At 45.7% G+C, this 19,493-nt stretch overlaps 1 protein-coding gene across 1 annotated transcript in view; it reads left to right on the top strand.

Moving 5' to 3' along the window:
* The window catches only part of RAB11FIP4 (RAB11 family interacting protein 4), a 211,065-nt gene that overhangs the window by 77,266 nt on the left and 114,306 nt on the right, over positions 1-19,493 (top strand). Inside the window, exon 3 of the mRNA XM_048817606.2 lies at positions 11,408-11,496. Within this exon, the coding sequence (XP_048673563.1) occupies positions 11,408-11,496 (89 nt within the window). The remainder of the gene's footprint in view (positions 1-11,407; positions 11,497-19,493) is intronic.

Below are 19,493 nucleotides of genomic sequence, written 5' to 3'. Positions count from 1 at the left end.
ATTAAGCCTTCTCAGGCCTCTAGCAGTCTGCTTTCTGGTGTACATTGACAGCGTGCTCCTGATTTCCTGGGATGGAGGATTTAGACAAGCTGAAGGAGCAGTAATGGGGGATATAATGGGTTGGAGGAGCTTAGTCTTGTTGGATTTGTCTGCACTGAAGTAAATCACCCTGGCTGGCCTGTGTCAGCGGACTGGGGCTCTCGGGGCCTAGGCTGTGTGGGGCAATACAATAGATGTCTGGGCTCGTGCTGGAGCTCAGGCTGCGGCACCTGGAACCCGAAGGTCTACACTGCAATCTATCAGCACTGCAACCTGAGCCCCGTGAGCCCGACTCCGCTGACATGGACCAGCCGCAGGTGTTTTATTGCAGTTTAGACATACCCGTTGTGTATCTTTCTGATGAAACTCTAGGCTGGAGGGGATCCTATCTCTTTAAGGAAAGCGTCTGTTCTTTCTCCTTTGTAAAGGTAGGTTATCCAGTAAATGTCTTGCTTCAGCACTTGAGTAGTAACCCTGCTGTTGGGGCCCCTTTCCTAGCATGATTACGCTCTGCTGCAAACGGGGACTGGCTTGTCATCAAGATAAAGGCTGTAAAGCTTGTTTGCTGGAACATCAAAATAACAAAGTTTAGCTCCTGGTGTATCTGCACTCTCCAGCTGCTCACTTCATGCCATCGGTTCAATTAACAATCACCAGTCAGGAGAACTACTGCCGTCAGATATCGGCTTGTTGTAAATACACCTTTGAAATCCTGGCCCCAGTTACATCAGTGGCAGAATTCTCACAGACTTCAGTGGGGCCAGGATTTCATCTGTTACATTTGACCACTGGGTTCAGTGTTTGATCATTTTGATTGTAAACTGATTGAGGGCCTGATCCTGCCAACAGTTGCTATCAGTCATAGTGCTTACTGACTTGAGAAGTCGTATTGACGGCAGTGAGTTAGTCAGAGTAGTAAGCATCATGCTCAGGAGTGTTTGCACAATGATGCCCTTAGTCTGGTTAGTAAGGTTTAAGTAAGTACATTTGACCTGTTTGTTCTATTAAGTACCCCTGTTTCTGTTCTCATAGTGTTCTTTTCTTTGACAAAAAAACCTATTCTATATAAAAAAAAACCTACCAAACAAATAAAGGATGAGCTCTCCCTACTGGCCCTGTAGCTGCAGTTAACTAAAAAGTATGACTTCAGATTACATTAAAGGAACAGGAAACGAGAGTTGTCACAGATTCTCTTGCATTGGAAACACATGAATATATATTTATATTTTTAAGTAGAAAAGTAGTAGAGAAAAATGCATTCAGACTTCCAAGAGGCTATTTAAACCATGGAAACCACACAAACAACTGTACAGTAATTACTGTATAATGTCTTTCATATGAGCTATATTGACCAGTGTTATATATCCTGATTGTTTCAACACAATACCATCTATTATAATGCTAAAGTACAAACAGTGCTTCTTGAGAACCCGATTCTAGTCCCTCTACTCACCTGGAGCAGTCGTTTATTCTGCATGTGGTCCCATTGAAGTCCTGGGCATGACCTTTTAAGTTGCCTTTTAAAGGTACATAGGTGCCTAAAGATGCAGGTAGGTGCCTAGGCCTTGATCCTCAAAGGAGTTTAGGAGTAAAGTGCTTAGGCACTTTGAGAAATTCAGCTCCAAATCCGTTAGCTGGGAGAAGTATGAGACAACTCTCTCTCTGTGGATCAGCCACAGAATGGGAGGTGTAGATTACATCGATAGAAGAGTAGGTTACAGATGTATGCGGTGACTGACTTAAAATCAATGTCTGTGGCTCATGCCCTTATACCCGAGATCAGGACTGAGCCATGTGAGTGCAAGAATGGCAATAGGGCACCAAAGTAAAACTAAAAATCTGGAGTGAACCCTTTCAGACTAGCATTCGCTGTGCCACTTACACGGTAGGTTTGACCCAGCAAATCCTTGCTCTTAGAGTGCTTCTTACTCACAGGAGCAGTCCTTTTGACTTCAGTAGAACTAATTGCTTGAGTAAGTCTTTGAAGGATTGGGACCTTAGCTAGTAAGTAACACTCTAGCTATTTAATGAAGTGGGGTTAGTGCCTCTTCAAACCTTTTAAGGCTCAATTAAATTTTTGCTTAATATAGCCGGAAGCCATAAATGAGCCTAATACACCATTAAAGATCCAAGGGTAAATAAGTGAATAGCTACTGCTCCTAGGATATGTGTCAGGAACCAGCTACATCCAATTAAGTAACTGGATTTGATTTCCTATAGTATTAAAACTGCTTAATTGCCCATGAAAATTACATGACTCAGGATGGTTAAATTTCCTTCTTAGAGCATTTGCAGGAAATTGCTTTGTGATTCTGTTTACTTTCCTTCGAAACAATTGACCATTCAGTAGGGTTTGAAGAGCACTGCACCTTTGCTGTACAGAACTGTCGGACACACAAAATCATCCAGAATCAAAAGAGACCCGTGGCCTCCAGGGCAAACTGGGTTAAAGGCACTTACCCTGGTGTAAATCCGGAGTAAATCCACTGAAGTCAACACAGTTACACCAGATCAGAGTCAGGCTCACAATTTTAGCCTCAATTTTTAATGTCCTTGTTTTTGTGGGTATTATTTTGCTCCAGTATACAATTCCCCTCGTTTTGAGGCCACGTCCTCAGATGGTACAGATTGCACAGCTCCTTCACATCACTGAAGTCAACAGAGCTGCACAGATCTACATCAGCTGAGGATCCGGCCCATAATCAATAATTGATCCCCGTGCAGAGGCATAAAATTACGTTGCTAGACTCTAATTAATGCTTGTCATGTCAAATAGCGCTTTGGGCTTTAGCACAAAGCTTACGCAGTGCCCTTTTTTACACTCGTTCTGGATGAAAGATTAGACTCTTCCCATAGAATCATTAACTCAAAACCAACGTGGTGTAAGCCTTTATGAAATTACAAGTGAATAAGAATAAAATAGTGTTTTATAATTAGGAACACATACTCTTATAGGTATCGTGGTAACAGCTACAATTAAAATTAACCTTCAGCAATGGAAGGGCGCCTCTCAATTACATACAGATCAGAAGGTACAATAAAAATATATACATAGATTGAGTGCTGGTATGTGGGGAAGTACTGGCTGGGGGGGTAGGATGTATGCTACAGGGTGTGGGGGAGATGGGAATGCTGGGTGGTGGTGTGGGGATTGCTGGGTGGGATGTGTAGAGTGTTGCTATTGACAGGTGTTTGGGGTTGCTTCTGTGGAGAGGGGTGCCGAGTGGGGGTTGCTGTGGTAGGGACTGTAGAGTGGAAAGTACTAGCTGCAAGGAAGTTTACCTCCCTGCTGCACTGAGTTTCTCCCTCTGAGGAGAGGGGGAGAGAACAAACTTGACCAGATGTGTAGTCACGTTGCTCAGTGCACTGCTTAGAGGGCACTCAGATACTGCAGGACCTCCATGGGCTGGGATAGAATAGATTTCACTTTGGCTTTGTGATGCATACATATGAAAGAATGTAGAGGACAGATTCTGATCTCTGTTAGACGGGTGCAGATCTCAAGTAATTCCATTGATGTCACTGGCCTAACAGAGATCAGAATCGGGTCCTCTGTCTCAGAATTGATTTGATGCCTCCATTTCTTGATAACTGCAGGTAAGTAAATAACTTTCTTAAACTAATGCCCCAAATCTGGACAGGCACTGTTTTTGTGGGTGCATTTTTACTTCTCCATACAGCCTTGCACCTCCCCACCATATCTTCCCCTTCAGTGGCTTGAGGGCTGTATTCTAATAGGGATAACAATTCCCTACCATATAGAGATATTGGGAGGACAAACGCATTAAAGATTTTGAGGTGCTGGGCTATTGTAATGGGGATCTGTAGTGGGGTGTGTACCTCACAAAGGCCCTGAATGGGCTAATGTGGGCCTCAGAAGTCAATTAATGTACCAAAATTGGATTAGTGAAAAAAGAGGAAGAAGATTTTTTGAATTGTACCCTAGAGCTGAGGATAATGATGTACTTCAGAACCTGGATAGGAAAAATGAAATGATTTTGTTCAGACAACAAATTGGCCATTGTGGCTTAAACAGTACATTTTTTTTAAATAGACAGACACAAAGATGGCCTATGTGTGCTCTGTAAGGTGGAAGAAACAACTGATCACCTTGTGTGGGTCTGTGAGGGCTTTGATAATGAAAGGGAAAAGCTTTCTGAGGAATTCAAATGTCTTAAGATATCAAAAGTTATGTTACGTTATTAGCGGAAATGGGGTAGTATTAGAAAGGAGTTGTTACATTACCTGAAGGACACAGCAGAGTGAGAGAATATAAACCGCTAAGTATTTAGGAATTACAGCTGGTGGCGACTAGTGACTATTCAGTCAAGTCTACTTTGCCATGAAAGAAAGAAGCTGTGGGGTAAGAGGCTGCAGTCACTCTGTGGGAAGAGGGAGGGTGTGAGGAGGAGGCTCATGGGGAGACTATGCCCTGGGATCGTAGCCTGAGTAGAGAAAGAAACTAATGGTTACTGAGAGTGGAACAGTCTTTATTGCTAAGCCCTGGCAGAAGGGCAGGTTCTAGACTTCCAGGAGGGGAGCGAGCCCTGGGAGATGTTTAGTTAAGGAACGAAGCATGGGGAACTTGAGGCCTAAAAGGGCAAGCCTGAGGAGGGCAGAGGTTAGGTTAAGTTTACTCATTACATTTGGAATTTTGTTAGGGGATTCCAGGCAAGGGCCCTGAGAGTCATGGCCCTGCATGAAGGGTTAACCTGCAGAGGTTGTGTGGAGAGAAGGCCTGAGAAAGGCAGGGTAGGAAGAAGCACGGGGAGGTGGCAGCAAGGAGTTGTATGGAGCAGACCTTCGCTGCTAGTTATAGGGTCCCTGGGCTGGAACTAGGTGTATTGGGAGGGTCTGGGTACCCCCCTACCAGCCTCCAGAGAAGGTGTCATGAAGCCCCCCGATATAAGGGGTTGAGGTCAGTGGAAGTCATTGGACAAGGGGGTGCAAGGAGTAGAAGGCCAAGAGTTAGGCCCAGAGACTTGATATAAGGACACTGGACTTTTATTTGTGAGACTCCATTACCCAGGAAGGAGCGGGCTTATGTCATACATTGATCTTTAGCAGAAGGTCCTTTTGTAGAGTGTATCGCAGAGTTTATGGCTCTGGAGTATCCAAGGATTTGCAACAATTCATGGCTAAAATCCTTCCTTTATGCCCCCTATTGCACTACATATTCCAGTGCAATAAGTCTCGCTTGCCAAAAACGGTGTCCAAAAATGAATATGATTGAAGGTTTCCAACCCCCGCCAGGGAAGGGGAAAAGAGAATCACTGGCAGCTAGTAGGAAATGTTTTATTGTCCATGCTTGGAAAAACAAATAATAGTCTAAATCAACCTCAGTTTGTCTTTCTTTCCATAGATCCTAACATGGTAAGGCCTTGTTATACCATTAGGTAGCCAAATGAAATGGCTCCAATCAGCCATATAAGTGGCTTTCAGTGGTGCTGCTTTCTGGAAAATGAAATTATAGAAATAATGAAATGTCTTAATGCAGGAGGATCTTAAAGTAGCCGGCAGATGTTCCTTAGCTCTCTTGCCATGGTTTTTTAAGGACAGATTCTAGCCTCGAGTATGCACTGCTGCACAGCTTGAAAAACTGGCAATGGAACATCTGCAAGCATGGACAAGAGGGTATTTTTTCTCAAGATAGGGTACCAGTGGCAATAAGTCCCAGGCATGCCAGATCAGAACGCAGCATTGTAAAAATCCCCATCAGAAGCCATAATGTTTGCCCTAATCCGTAAGGAGATACGCCAGAATAAACCTTGATTTTTCATTACATCCTGTGTGGATTGTGATATTTCAATTTAGCACGCTGGCATTTTCTAGGCTGCCAGCCAAAATGGATGCTTGCGGTAGGAAGACACAGGTAAACATGTCTGCAGAGCCATGTGTTAATTCAGTCATCCATTTGTAATGTGCCCTTCCTGTAAACCTCCCAGGGCGCTTGTAAAATTCAAATTAGCGCTAAAATAAAATAAGGAAAAGACGTGATTTTCATGCATAAGCATCCATCATAAAGAGAACAATACTGAATACAACAGCTAATCGGTTTCCATGTAAACATGTCAGGGACTTTCCTCTCTGAAAAGAAAGGGCCTGATACAAGGCCCTTAGAAGCTAACAGACACCCACTAACTAAGGGTATGTCTACATGTCTAAATACGTACCTCCCAACCCAGGCACACAGGCGCTCACTAGCTCCACGAGAGCTAGCGTGCTAAAAGTAGCAGTGTGGACTTGGCGACATGGGCTAGCCACCCCCAGGGTCTGAATTCAGGTGCCTAACATGAGCCGCTGTCCCAGCCGCAACAGCCACACTGCTCTTTTTAGCACACTAGCTGGAGCAGAGTGAGCCCAAGTCTGTCTGGGAATCATGCTCCCTGCTGCAGTGCACACATACCCCTCATGGGTACGGGCCCAGAGAGGGGAAAGCAATGATCAGCTCTTTAAACACACGGCTTGGAATTATATTCAGAGATGATAAAGGGTCCAGTAGTAGCTGATCTTCCAAAGTGACCGTGCATAGGGAGAATGCTATGTTGGGAAGAAAATCTGGTTTGCACTGGGAGGTGATCAGAGTGGTGAATCGCTAACAGAGATTTTGTTACTGAAATACGTGTCTTACCAGGAAGCAAACCAAAGCCCGTTAATGGGAATCTTTCCGTGTATTGATTAGACTTTGGATCAGGCCCCAGATGGCTGCAGTGTTGTGTTTAAACAATCGCATAGGGGAAATCCCCTCTCAGCGGCAGCATTTCCTGACCCTCTGCCTTTTTTTAGTGTCAGTGCAGTGTAGCATGCAATTTCTTCCCAGCCTGATGAGCAACACTAATGTCGCTGTGCCAGCCTGCGTGACAATGGAACTATGTTACCACAGGCAATGCTGGCTGCTGGATATGTAGACTCCCACTATCCAGTGATGTTCAGCCGGACAAAGTGTCACCTTTGCAGAAGGAGACTGTGTTTTACATGGGGCCAAATCCTGATCCCATTGAAGCCAGTGGGCATTTTGCCATGGACTCCCATGGGACCAAGATTTGGCTCATTTTGCATTTTTTAAAATATATGATGCTAGGTGATGCCTAATTCTGCTTCCATTGAAGTCAGTATCAAATGCCACATGGGTTCATTGGGTTCTGGATTGGGCATGTGGGACTCAAGAGTCCCAGTCTGGTAAGGCCCCTCCACCTACCATTAATACAGTGACCAGGGCAGCCCCCAGGGAGGTTAGGTGCAGAGTGGGGCAATTAATTTTTCCATATTTTTATCCTGGTGTGGCATCATCATCCTGAGTTTAAATGGGTTTGGCCATGCCATGGCGTCCCCAGTATAGAGTCAACTGCTGGAAAAACCTAAAAGTGTGATGAAAGCCAAAATGCAAAGAGGGAAAAGATGTTCTTGTGGGTAAAACACAGGATCGGGGCCCAGAGGAGCTGGGTTCTGTCCTCAGCGCTGTCATAAACTAACCTCTCAGGTTCATTTCAGAGGGACCTAAGGGAGTCAGATACCAAACTCCCCTTAATTTGGGCACCTAATTCCCTGAGGCACCACTGAAATCACCAGCCTTCATGCCTCAGTTTCCCCCTCAGGGAAATGGGAGGTAAAAATATTGACCTTGCCTCATAGACATGTTGTGAGGTTTTAATTAATGTTTTGGATCATTTATAGGCCTTTGGCTGGAAATGCTGCGTTATCAGCCCAGTGCTGTGGTTGTTACTAATGCAGGAGGGAAACGTGGGTTGAAATTATGACTGGCGATATTGTTGAGGGGAAGTTTTACACCTGTGTAAAACATCTCCTCCATTACCACTGCCTGCATGCATTACTGAATGGTGCTGGGTTTCTGCAGATAACTCACTCTAATGAATATGTGCCCAGTGTCTCACACAGAGAGCTTGGCGGAGCAAGCAGTTCGTTTGTGCTTTAATGACTCCCATGACACACATGGGCAGTAGAAAGCTCCGTGACTAATAAGCTTTTGTTATTAATGGCAAAAGGTGCAAATAGACAATTAAATTATCCTCTGTAATAGGACTATGGAGAAACCTCCTCAAAGCACAGACCAGCACATGTTATGGTCACAGCCATTGGGAACAAAGGGATATTGATGAGTGATGATCCAAGACAGAGCGATCTACAGAGGGAAATTTCCTCATGGGGAAAATGAAGTTTATCTTTACATACGTCATACAAGAAACCGTTTTTTGAAGTACTGGTGCCATGGGAATCGCATGAGCAAGGCAATCTCAGGGATGAATACGCAGGATCATATTCCTTTGTGTTAATGAAGATTTTTAATAAGTTGTAAATGTTCCCAAGCAATACAACAAAAGGACAGGCTCCAGTTGTAGACAAGTGGTATTTTAGCTATGTCTGTATATGTGTAATGTGACTTAGAAGGCTAAAATGAGAAGTGAAAATACATGTTAAGATAGGAATAAGGTAGAGCTAATAACGTCAGTGATGGTCCTACAGTCCACATAAGATAAGCACTTTGCAGGTGGTTCTGCTCTGGAAGTGACTCTGTGAAATACCTTTGACCTTTTTTGTACTGAGAAAATGAGGGGTGTTTCGCAAATGTGTCGATAAACATGTTTTTAAACATCACTAGGGACCTGTTGTGGACCAAGATAGGATTGTTTAAAAACATGTTGGCTAGTCCTGGCCAGTCCTAGGGATTCTGCTCCCATTGGTCAATATCTAGGGTTGACCATGACTGGCTAATACAACACCACTGAATTTGTCTACACTAGGTGCAAAGTGGTGTTTAACAACATGTTAATTAGCATGTATTAGCTAACACTGGTGTTAGCCACAGGTGCAAATCCCTACCATACACCTGGTGCATGTAAGCTCCATGGTGCACCATTGCAACTCATGGTTTACCCAGTGCATTGCATCTACAGTAGGGATTTGTTTAGCGACAAAGATGGCTATGACCCCAGTGTAAACAAAGTCTAAGGGTATGTCCTCACTGCAGAGTTAACTCGGGTGATCAGCACCTGAGTTAGCCTCAGCTGGGTGTGAGTGACCACACTGCAAAGCCACCCTCGAGATACTGTGTCCTCTCTGGTGCTGCACTCACCTGTGTGTGTTGCTAGGACTTCGGGAGGCATATCCCACAGTTCTCTGGCAATGTCGATTTTCATTTTGAATCGATTCGGAATTTCCCCTGGGAAAACCCACATTTTTGGTTGAAAAATTTCAAGAGATGATTTTTCGTTCAAAATTTCACACAGGGGAAAGTGTTGGTTTTCCGGCCTCCTCTGCTGGTATGCAGCGTTGTGGCCACATACCTTCCCTTCCTTATGCACAGCCATATATTCACCCAGAGGTTGGCCACGCCTAGAACTAGAACTTCAGTTAGCGCGGCTGTCGATACGTATTTTTATGCCACCTTTTTAGTTCCCTCTGGTTTGCTGAGTATCATGTTCATTATTGCCAAAACCCTTTTGTTCTGTTAAGCACTTTCCTTCATTGCAGCTGTGACTTAGTTCCAGAGATTCTTGGCAATGCCTGAAGTTCAATTCCTTATTGGGGCCTTGCTTCCAGAGTTCATTGAGCTATGCTGCGTCTTCTTTAGTTATCTTGAATTTCTTCTTTTCCTGTGCAGCATTCAAGCTAGAATTTCACTTTTTATTTTAAAAATACCAGTTGTCCTCCCTTTCTCCTGATCATCTCTTATGGCAGAGGAGAAATCAGGCTACCAGTTGTCCATGTGGTGCTCTTTGGATCATAATTTACTTGACAGCTGCTTTATCTGCCCTGTGTCATTCTCATCATATGCCAGTGTGCGGGGAGATATTGATCCCACGTATTAGATCCCTTACAATTTGGTGGTGTTCTCCCGCTCTTTCTGAGTGCGCCTTTCCTTTGTTAAGGGATTCTATCTCCATCAGCAGAGGGTGTCTTCTTCCTGTAATTCTCCCCTAAAGCTATTATTTTTTCCTTTTGACAATAGGAGTGAATAATCTGCTGGCAACATAATTCCGTGTGATTCACTTTTCGTGACATTCTCCTTCTGGCTCACCTGCCTTGTGGGTGAATAGCAATGTGTTATGTCACAGCCAAACGTACCACATTAGTGATGAGGTAGAAAGAAAAATACCGTTGGATAATTGGAGCCTCCCAGTAAAATACCATATAAAATGTGTCAACACATTTTAGGCAGCACGTCTGTAACAAGCTGGTTAAAATAACCTGGGCTGTTATTACCTCTTTCTACAACTCAATACACAGAGAACAATCAATGGTATTTAATGGGGACTGAGAATTTGGCAGCTCCAAAGGCTTTCTATATTTGTCTTGGGCTCTCAGATGAGAGAGCCTAAAAGAAACGCAGACATTGATTTTCCAGCCACTAACATGCTTATTAACAACAGAGCAAATGCAGCAGTAGTTGTGAATGTGAAGTAGGCGTTTGCTCACATAGGACCATATGCTCCCTATTGTGAGACGTATTTTAATAAGATGTTGGAGTTTCCTGCAGAAAGCTCTGTGTAACATCCAGTTACCCCCAGCAAAAAATCCATTTCTACATTGTATGATGCCATGCCAGGAGAATCACAGACCAAAGCCAGGCAAAAAGTTGGTAATGGAACCAGGTGAATTCAGACTCCCTTGATCTGATCACTAGGCTACTTCGCCTTCTTTAACTTACTTCAGTATAAATCAGGAGTGACTCTGGTGACATCAGTGGAGTTATACTAGTGTCAAACAGGCATAAAGTCAGATTCAGACCTGTGAAATACTGAACTGTATCCAGAGTTTGACTATAGGGATTTGGGGTTTGGTCCATCTCTTTTTCCCTTCGTGCTTAATGGAGCTAGATTGACTGGACCAAGCCACATTTTGGTTTGGGACTGAAGCAATCCACACTTGGGCAAGCCCCATTGCACAGCAGTGCAGGACATCTATTTTGGGGTTACCATCCTTCAACTTCCCAAAAAGAAGACACTGCCGGGGGGGAGGGGGAATTCAGGGGAGGTATAGTTGGGGGAGGGGGGGTGGAGGGGTGTGTGTACTGGGAGGGGGTGCCTGGGAGGTGCTGGAGGTCCTCACTCTTGAGGTGGGGGGCAGCATCACTCCCTGTCAAGGTGGCAGGGCGGCTGGGGCAGGCCCAAGACCTAGTGCCAGCCATCCGTCAGCGCCTCCCTGCCTCTCCCCCTCCCCAGGACTGGGATCTGGTGGCTGCAGCGGGGGGACCAATCGGGATGCAGAGCCAGCTGCACTGGAACAAATATCCCCTCTATGGACAGGCCCTCAGTCTCCCCTCTGGCTGAGGCTTGCACATGCCTGTGTGAATGCTGTAGTAGGACAGACACAGAAGGAGCTGAATGTTTGCTTTTGCTTCTGTTGTCAGGCTGTGAAGAGTTACTGAAGGATGTGCTGGCTGTCGAAAACCCTGGGTGTTGGCACTACGAGCCGCGGTATGTGGATTACTACTACCAGGTAAGAGATTCACTCATTCTGCCCACTAGAGGGTGCCATAAATAAACCGGCGGGCAAACCCGGAGCGCAGCAAGTGACTTGTGGAAAGGAGCTAGTAGCGAAAAATCTGTGCCATGCAAGCGTTGCTGAACTACAGAAGTATAAGGGAGGAACGGATCTGGGTATAAAAGCTGGTCCACATGCAGACTTGCACCTAAATAACTGACTTGGTTACAGGTAACTGAGTTCGTTAAAGCAGCTGAATTCTTTGTGCACACAGGCGCTCGGTAGAGTTCATTTCACCAGGAACTACTGGTGCTACACCAGGATTTGTCAGCTGCTGGGAAGCAACTGCCATCAGTGCTGTTATCGGTGGACCATCATCTGTTTGCCAGTGGGGCCAGACCCCCCTAGATATACAGTCCTCTATAGGATCATACAGGTCCTGAGAATCCTTAGCTCTATAGAACCCCTGTAATTTCTAGTACGTGTCAAAAATGCTCCAGGCAGGGGGCGGCCCGTGGTCCCGCCACCACCACTCTGAGCAGGGGGCGGCCTGAGGCCCCACCACCACTCTTCCGGGCAGGGGGAAGCTGCGGAAGTTACGGAGGAATCTGTGACCTCCGTGAAAGACTCGCAACCTTAGGCCTGGGGTATGTTGGTAAGAAACAAGCAAATGTTTTGTGCACTGGAGGTCTGTACGGTTTAATTGCTGAAATCACCCTGATTACCTTTATTACCCAAGGGAACAATATTATTTTCCCATGGCAGAGATGAGACCTGTTACTGTTAGGGTTGCCAACCCTCCTGGAGCCGCTAGGAATTAAGGGACATAATCTTTAATTAAAGATTAATATGTGATGAAGCCTCCAGGAATGCATCCAACCAAAATTGGCAACCCTAGTTGCTGTGCCTATGAAGCATCTGTTAAATGATCTCGTCTGTCTCAGCAAGGGTGCGTTCTGCCAGCGTTTTGAAGAGCAGGTCAGTTCCCCTTACTGGAGGGGCCACTTACAATCAGAAGATAGGAACAGAATTGTCTTTGAAGCACTCTCTAGTGATGTTAGAGGTGATGCTGGAAGGGAATCCTCTTTCAGAATGAGGCTCTATCTACATAAAGACAAGTGCAACGCCAACTCACCGCATCAGATCGGTGTAGCAGCAGGATCCAATTTAGCAGTGGATGAACTTCCAATGTTTGGAAGTTCTGCTTAAATATGCTGTCCCCCATCCCAACTGCCCCCAAATGTATCTACTTATTCAAACCAGAGCTGGAAGAGTTCTAAATATCCATGGGTGTATTCCAATATTCATACCAATAATGTGCTTACCCCTTCATCTATACACACCGTCTCTGAGGAGTCATAGGGTAATTCACTCTCCAAGCCCTGCTGATCTTTGGTGTCTCTGCTCAAATGGCCACAGTAGAGGTCAGAGATGATGGCTGTTATTTGGGATCTAACTACCTGCCAACTGGATACAGGTCTGAGACCAGCACCTCATTTCACAAAGGCTGCCAAAAAGTCATTGGACAGTAATGACCATCATTACCTCCTAAGGCGGAGTGCAATTCAAACTGCTGGCATAAATGTTCTGTATTCCTTTATCAATCCCTTGAGCTTTCCAGGCCCATGGTCCCCAAGTTTAATAATTTTGCTGCTTTGTGGATAATCTCACATGGATCAATGCAACCTCCCCAAATATCCTGTAACTGGAGCATTTATTTCTTCCTCATATGTTTTATTTCATTTTTAATCTTTCTAATACCATATCACAGTGAATGCCCCAAAATACGATAGACCAACACAGTATTGGCATCATAAATCATGCAGGAAGGAGAATATTTGCCAGTATATTCTAGATCCTTTGTCTGGATACTGAAAACGGAGCAAGCAAACCAACACCATGGTGGGAGGAAGAGTCAGAGCTATATTAAAATAAACACAACAGTGCAGCTGTTCCTTCTGCTGGTCTGAAATATACATAAAATGCATTGAAAGGACTTTGGTTATGAATTTATCAGAAAGACAACATAAAGTCCCCACCACTCATGGTTGTTAACCATTTGTATGTTACTTCTTGTGGAAGTTGAGGTGTTAATCTAGGTGTCCACCTTGAGTTGCTACATTCTGCCAAAAATTCCCTTTTGTCCTTTATGTTACAGTCTTCTGGTACAGTCTTCTCCCTCACTTCCCCTCCTAAAGCCTGTTTTACGGTCAACCCCAGGAGAGGGGAAACTGAGGCCAGGGACGGGCCTGAAGTCAGACCAGGAAAGTCCCTGCTACACTATCCAGAAATTCCTTAAAAAGTGCCCAAAAGGTGAGTTCTCCCTGACTGAGACCTGCTGCCTCTGCATCCTCCTTCCAGTTCATGCAGCTTCGTCCCACAGCATATTGCTCTGCATTGGAGCTGAAGACACATAAAAAGTCTGTAGCACACTAAAGGCACGGCCACCCTGCTTTACGAAGCAGTAACTTGGAACCTTCCTCCAAATAAATTACTTGACCTTCAGCCCCAGAATTTGTCTGCACTGGAGTTGGATCATCGCCTCCTATACACGTGTCAGGGCTCTGATCACTTAGTGGCGACCCTGGAGAATTCGGGACCCCGTGGTTCACCGCCGTTGCAGGTCCACCTGGCGGTAGCCATGCAGGACACTGGAGGTACACAATGCTCGAGCGTATTTCCCTCGGTGTTGTCTAACCAGGCTGGTCTCATCTTCGCCTGGGTTTTGGAGAGAAGTCTCCCATCAGTGTGCTGTTACCCGTTCAGCTCTACTAGTGGTATCAACCATGGCAGTGCTTGTGTAGACAGGAGACAGGCATTTTTACCATTTTGTCCTCAAAGCTTACTCTGCGCAAGGTTAGGCAACAGAGTGAGAAAATGCTAGAGCCCTGTGTACCCTACAGTTTCTGCTATTGCCAGCACTGGTGGAGTGCAATAGTGCTGAATTATGGGCCATAATTTACCAGTGTCGACGCAACCTGGGGTGCAAGTGTGTGAAAGCAACAATACCTCTGAGGGGGAAACTAGGCTGTAAAAGAGTGGGGACTGATGGTATTCTGGGATGAACTCTTGGGCCTGATTCAATGTTGGCCTGTCCTTGTGTGCTTCAGAACAGCCAGCCTGGGCCAGACCTATGATCCGTCTAGTCCAGTTTCCTGTCTCTGACACTGGTCAACACCTGATGCTTCAGCAGAAGGTGCAGAGAAATTCTCAGTAGGCAGGCGTAGGATGATCTGCCCCCCTGAGGAGTATCATCCTAACCCTGATACTTAGTGATTGGCTGAAACCCTGAAGTATGAGGTTTTGTATCCCTTCCAAAACTCTTTTCTTTACATTTTTCTTTTTTTAGTATTTATCATTATAACTCTAGACATGTTTGTTCTCCATATAAATAGCCCATCCCTCTTTGCCACTTACCAAGTTCTTGGCCTCAAGGACATCCTGTGGCAATGCGTTTCACAGTCTAATTAAGCATTGTATGAAAACATTCTTTGTTTTGTCAGTTTTGAAGTTGCCGCCTTTCAGTTTCATTGACTATCCCCTTGCTCTTGAGTTATGAGACATGGATAATAGAAGACCCTGATTTACCTTCTCTGTAGCGTGCATTATTTTGTACACTTCTACAATGTCCCCTCTAATTCATCTCATCTCTAAAGAAAACATTCCCAGTCTTTTCAATTGTTCTTCATATGTGAGTTTTGCAGGCCCCTAATCATTCTCATTATCCTTCTCTGAACCCCATCTAATTCTGCAATATTCTTGTGAAATGGGGTGACTAGTACTCAGAGAGTTAGGATTGGAGGGGGTTGACAGCCCTAGCAAGGGTTAGGGTTCAGGCTGGTTGGTTTCCCTAGGTTAGGGCTGGGGCTGGAACGGGGTAAGGTTAGGGTGAACCCTAAGCTGTGACACTAAAGGCCTGTAGGTTGATGGGTTAGAGTTTAGTCGCATAGGGAACACCATGGCTACGTTAGAGGTTGGAGCTAGTACAGGGTGCTGGGGTTAGGTTAGGGTTGGAGCCATTAAACGTACCAGATACGGGTTGCAGTCACTTAGGGTTGCAGCAGGCTGGAGTTAGAGCCTGAAGGTGGCTCTGGTCAACAATTAGCACTACAGCTGGTAAGTGGCCTTGGGCTAGTGTTAGGCCTGGAGCCAGTAGGTGGAGCCAAGCTAGCATTACGGTTGGAGCAGACAGGTGGCCTTGGGCTAGGGGAGGGGTTGGTAAAGGGCCCTTTGCTAGGGTTAGGATTGGAGCCCATAGGAGGTTCGTAGAGGTGCAGCACAGAATCTCACCCTGGGAGTCTTTCCACTGCCTTCTGCGGTTTGGGATCAGACATATGGACAGAGAAGGAGAGCACAGTGTGTTTCCCTCCCAGTTAGTAATCTGCATTGCTTCCGCCAAGAACCTAGTTCCAAGGTTCCCTTGCATTCATGTTTTCTAGAGCAGAAATCAATACTTCCCAGGCAGATTGTGATGAGATTTGTTTTCTTCCATTTAATGAGCTGTCGAGGTTGGTTGATTTGCAAGGATTTTTGTTATGTAGGAATTTTCCCTTGGTGGGTTCATATAACAGCTCAAAGCAGCATCTGCACAGGGCCCTGAAGAATGAGAGGACATTGCAGGGCTCAGGGGCTTGCAGGGCAAAGCCAAGTACATGCTTAGTCATAGCATTTCTGAGGTTTACCTAAACCAGAGACACCCCCTACATTGTTGGGCCCAAATCCTCTGCTTGGTTGCCATCACCTGATGCTGGGCCACAAAGGCTTCGTCCGCCCAACCTTCCCTGGAGAGATGAACGCGTGGGCCACCCCCTTTGTGGTGCTGCACAAACCACCTCTGCTGTTTGTGAAGATTGACCCCACCTCCATCTTCCCTTGTGCAGTGGAACTGTCCTGAGTCATCTGCCCAGGGGCCCTCAATGACTGCGGACATGGGGGCAGCATTTGAGCCATAATGTTGGTTAGAGTAGGGCAGAGTTGTTGGGACTTATTTGTATTATTGTTTCTTTATGCTGAATAAGAATAATGGTTCGTTTCCTATGTGGGCAGCGTAAGAGTGAGGACGTCCTTACCTCTTCATTTCCTTGCTTCTCAAGCTCCTTGGTTTTGTAACTGATTAGATTGATGGCGACCTTACCTGGTATCCTGAGCCGGATTCCTTGTCTTGAGATAGATGCTGGGTAGACACTATGAAAGGACAACTCAGAAATGAAAAGCAGGGGGCTTCCTCAGACCTGTACCATTGCCATGGGGACATCTGAAGGGAAGCAAAGTGCTCTTTAAGCATTGCATTCTCAGCCTTGGGACTGCCGGAGTGCTGCTGTGACATACTCCATTCAAAGCACTGCTGAAAAGGGATTTCTCTGCCTTCTAGAAGATGGCAGTCCTGATACTCAGGCTCAGCTGCAAAATGTAACATTCCTGCAACCTAGCGGCTGGAAGAGGCCTGGGAAGAAAGTTACCTTTGCTGCTAAGTCTTCTTGGAGCTCAAGTTGCAAAGATGCTGTACTCAGATCCTTGATTCAGACCTTAGTGTGGACAGATTGCACCTGGATTGGGGAAAAAATGCACTCACCAGGTTCAAAATTGGCTGCTTTTTGTAATGCTGTTATGGAAACTTTGGTGGCAGTACTGGGAGGGCCCAGAGGGTTTCCCAAGCACCTGTTGCATAGACAGTGGGCTAGATTCACCTTTAGCGGAATCCAAGCGCCTGCCTGCCCCTCCCCGCCCCATGACAGAAAGTCTGTGTGGGAAAAGGACATCGTGGCACAAGCTGCTCACCACCCCCAATCTGTCAGAGGACTCAGCTGGCAGAGCCTTGTCCAGCGGGGCAGAAGAAGAGAGACGAATTTGAAGCGCTCTTGGAACTGCACTTTGTAAGTGCAATTTTGAAAATATTCACTAGATGTCAGCATAAGACTGAAGAAAGGCCGGTGAGTGAGCACCTCTGCTTCCTCCACTCTTGTAGTGACACCCAGCTGCTGCTATTGGGGCTTTCAGTCCCCCAAAGAAGAGAAGATAAAATAAGTTACTTTTGATGTGCACAGGGATCCAGGCCTATCAGCAACAGCAAGAGTTTCATGCCCAGTTCCCTATGAAAATGTACTGGCTCCTGACAGGTGGCCTGGTTCCTTAGTGAAGGCAAAATCTTGGTGACGCTAGCATTTATACAGGTACCTCTCACTGCCTCAATTGAAAGTTGCCCATCTAATTTTCTTTGCCCCCTCCTGTCTGCATCCCGTGTCTAACCTCAGGGATGCAGTTAGGGGAAGGAGCAAGAGGCAGGATGCCTGAGCTCTGCAGCTGCATTGAGGGGGAACAGAAACAGGATAGTAAGAAGCTGGGTCATGAGACATGTCGCCTTTATTCCACCCAGAGAGTTGCACTTATGCTAACCCTGGTGTTCAGCTTGCTTCTTTGTTGTGATGCTGACTCAGGGGTTTAGAGGCCTGGTCTTGGGGGAGGAAGGAGGAAAAATAATACCCTGGCATCACAAGTTCCCTTCTCAAACACTACCAAGGTGTTGCCTTGCCCCCTCCTCCCAAGTGCCCACTCTGCACAGAGATGCCCAGCTTCAGCGCAAAGGTGGCCGTGTGAGAGGAGTTGGAGGCGGCGCTGAGAAGGAGGGTGGCACATGCCGGAGCTTAAGAGATGCACCGAGCCAGCGGTGTGCGCAGGTTGAGACAGACAGGGAGGAAGAAACCGCTGCGCATCCAGCCTTTAATCCCAGCCAGTCGGGTGCAATTCATGTGACCTGATATTTAAAATCCCCAGGTATCAAGGGTTTTATTGCGGTTCATTTGACACCTTCTAAAATGGTCCCATTAACAGTGACGGTGTTTCAGGGTTTGTCTGAGGAACCTGGGCCATCGTTTGAGTGAAGACAGAACAAAAAATGTTAAACTTTAGAACTTTTAAAAATTGTGTTAAATGTGCAATTTTAAACATAGCATCTTTCAACGTGCAAATGATCATTTCACAGGGCTTTTTCACCGGGGAAAAAACACTGTAGTCATGAAATAGCCTCGACTGGGAGGATGGGCGACGTTTCATGCACACACAAAAATGTCCTCCGGTAGTAGACCCAGTCCTGTTTTCTATGTCTCACTCGTTAGCCATTAACAACATTTGATTGTCATAAGGACAGAACCACTGAAGTCTCTGTGTAAAGGAATAGGAGGAGTTCAGAGACCAGTGTTTGGTGTTGGTACTTGTCCTGGTGTTTGAGATTTGGGGTAGGTTATGTTGTGGTTAACATAACACAAGAGGGTTCTTTTGACTAAATACAATCTGGCAATATCTGATTCTGGGATGGTGCACTGTCTGCAGTGGAGTTCTGATGGGTTACAACTAGCTGTTATACCCCATCCTAAGAGCTTGGTCCCATTGACATCAGTGAGCTTTGGGTCAGGCCCTGAAGGAGAGAGTTATTCCCATGGAGATACAGTGGTTCCCTGTTGTTACCTTTTGTAGATGAAGCTTTTCCAAGGAAGAGAGAGGAAGGGCGGTCCAGTGCTCAGAGCACTAGCCTAGACTGGAAAGTGCAGGGTTCAGTTCCCTACTTCACCATATACTTCCTGCGGGACCTTGGGCAAGTCACTTAGCCTCTCTGTGCCTTAGTTCAACATCTGTAAAATGGAGATAATAACACAGTCCTGCCTCACAGGGATGTTGAGAATAAATACATTAGATGGTGTGGCGCTCAGATCCGATGGTGATAGGGGTCATGTAAATACCTAAGAAAATTAAATGCATATAAGGAAACAGAGCTTTTTATATATGCTAGAGTAAGGTACTATGGGTCTGATTCTCACATACACTAAGACCCCATTACATTTACATTGACATCCACTTAAAAGTCCATTTACACTGCCAGAGAGATGTAGAGTGCATAAGAACAGCCATATTGGGTCAGACCAGTGGTCCATGTAGCCTAGTATCCTGTCTTCTGGCAGTGGCCAATGGCAGATGCTTCAGAGAGAATGAACAGAACAGGCAATCATCAAGTGATCCAT

The sequence above is a fragment of the Caretta caretta genome, chromosome 14 (assembly GCF_965140235.1).
Source record: "Caretta caretta isolate rCarCar2 chromosome 14, rCarCar1.hap1, whole genome shotgun sequence".
NCBI classification, from domain to species: Eukaryota; Metazoa; Chordata; order Testudines; family Cheloniidae; genus Caretta; species Caretta caretta.
Note: the sequence above shows the minus strand (reverse complement) of the source record. Positions and strands in the feature narration are given on the sequence as shown.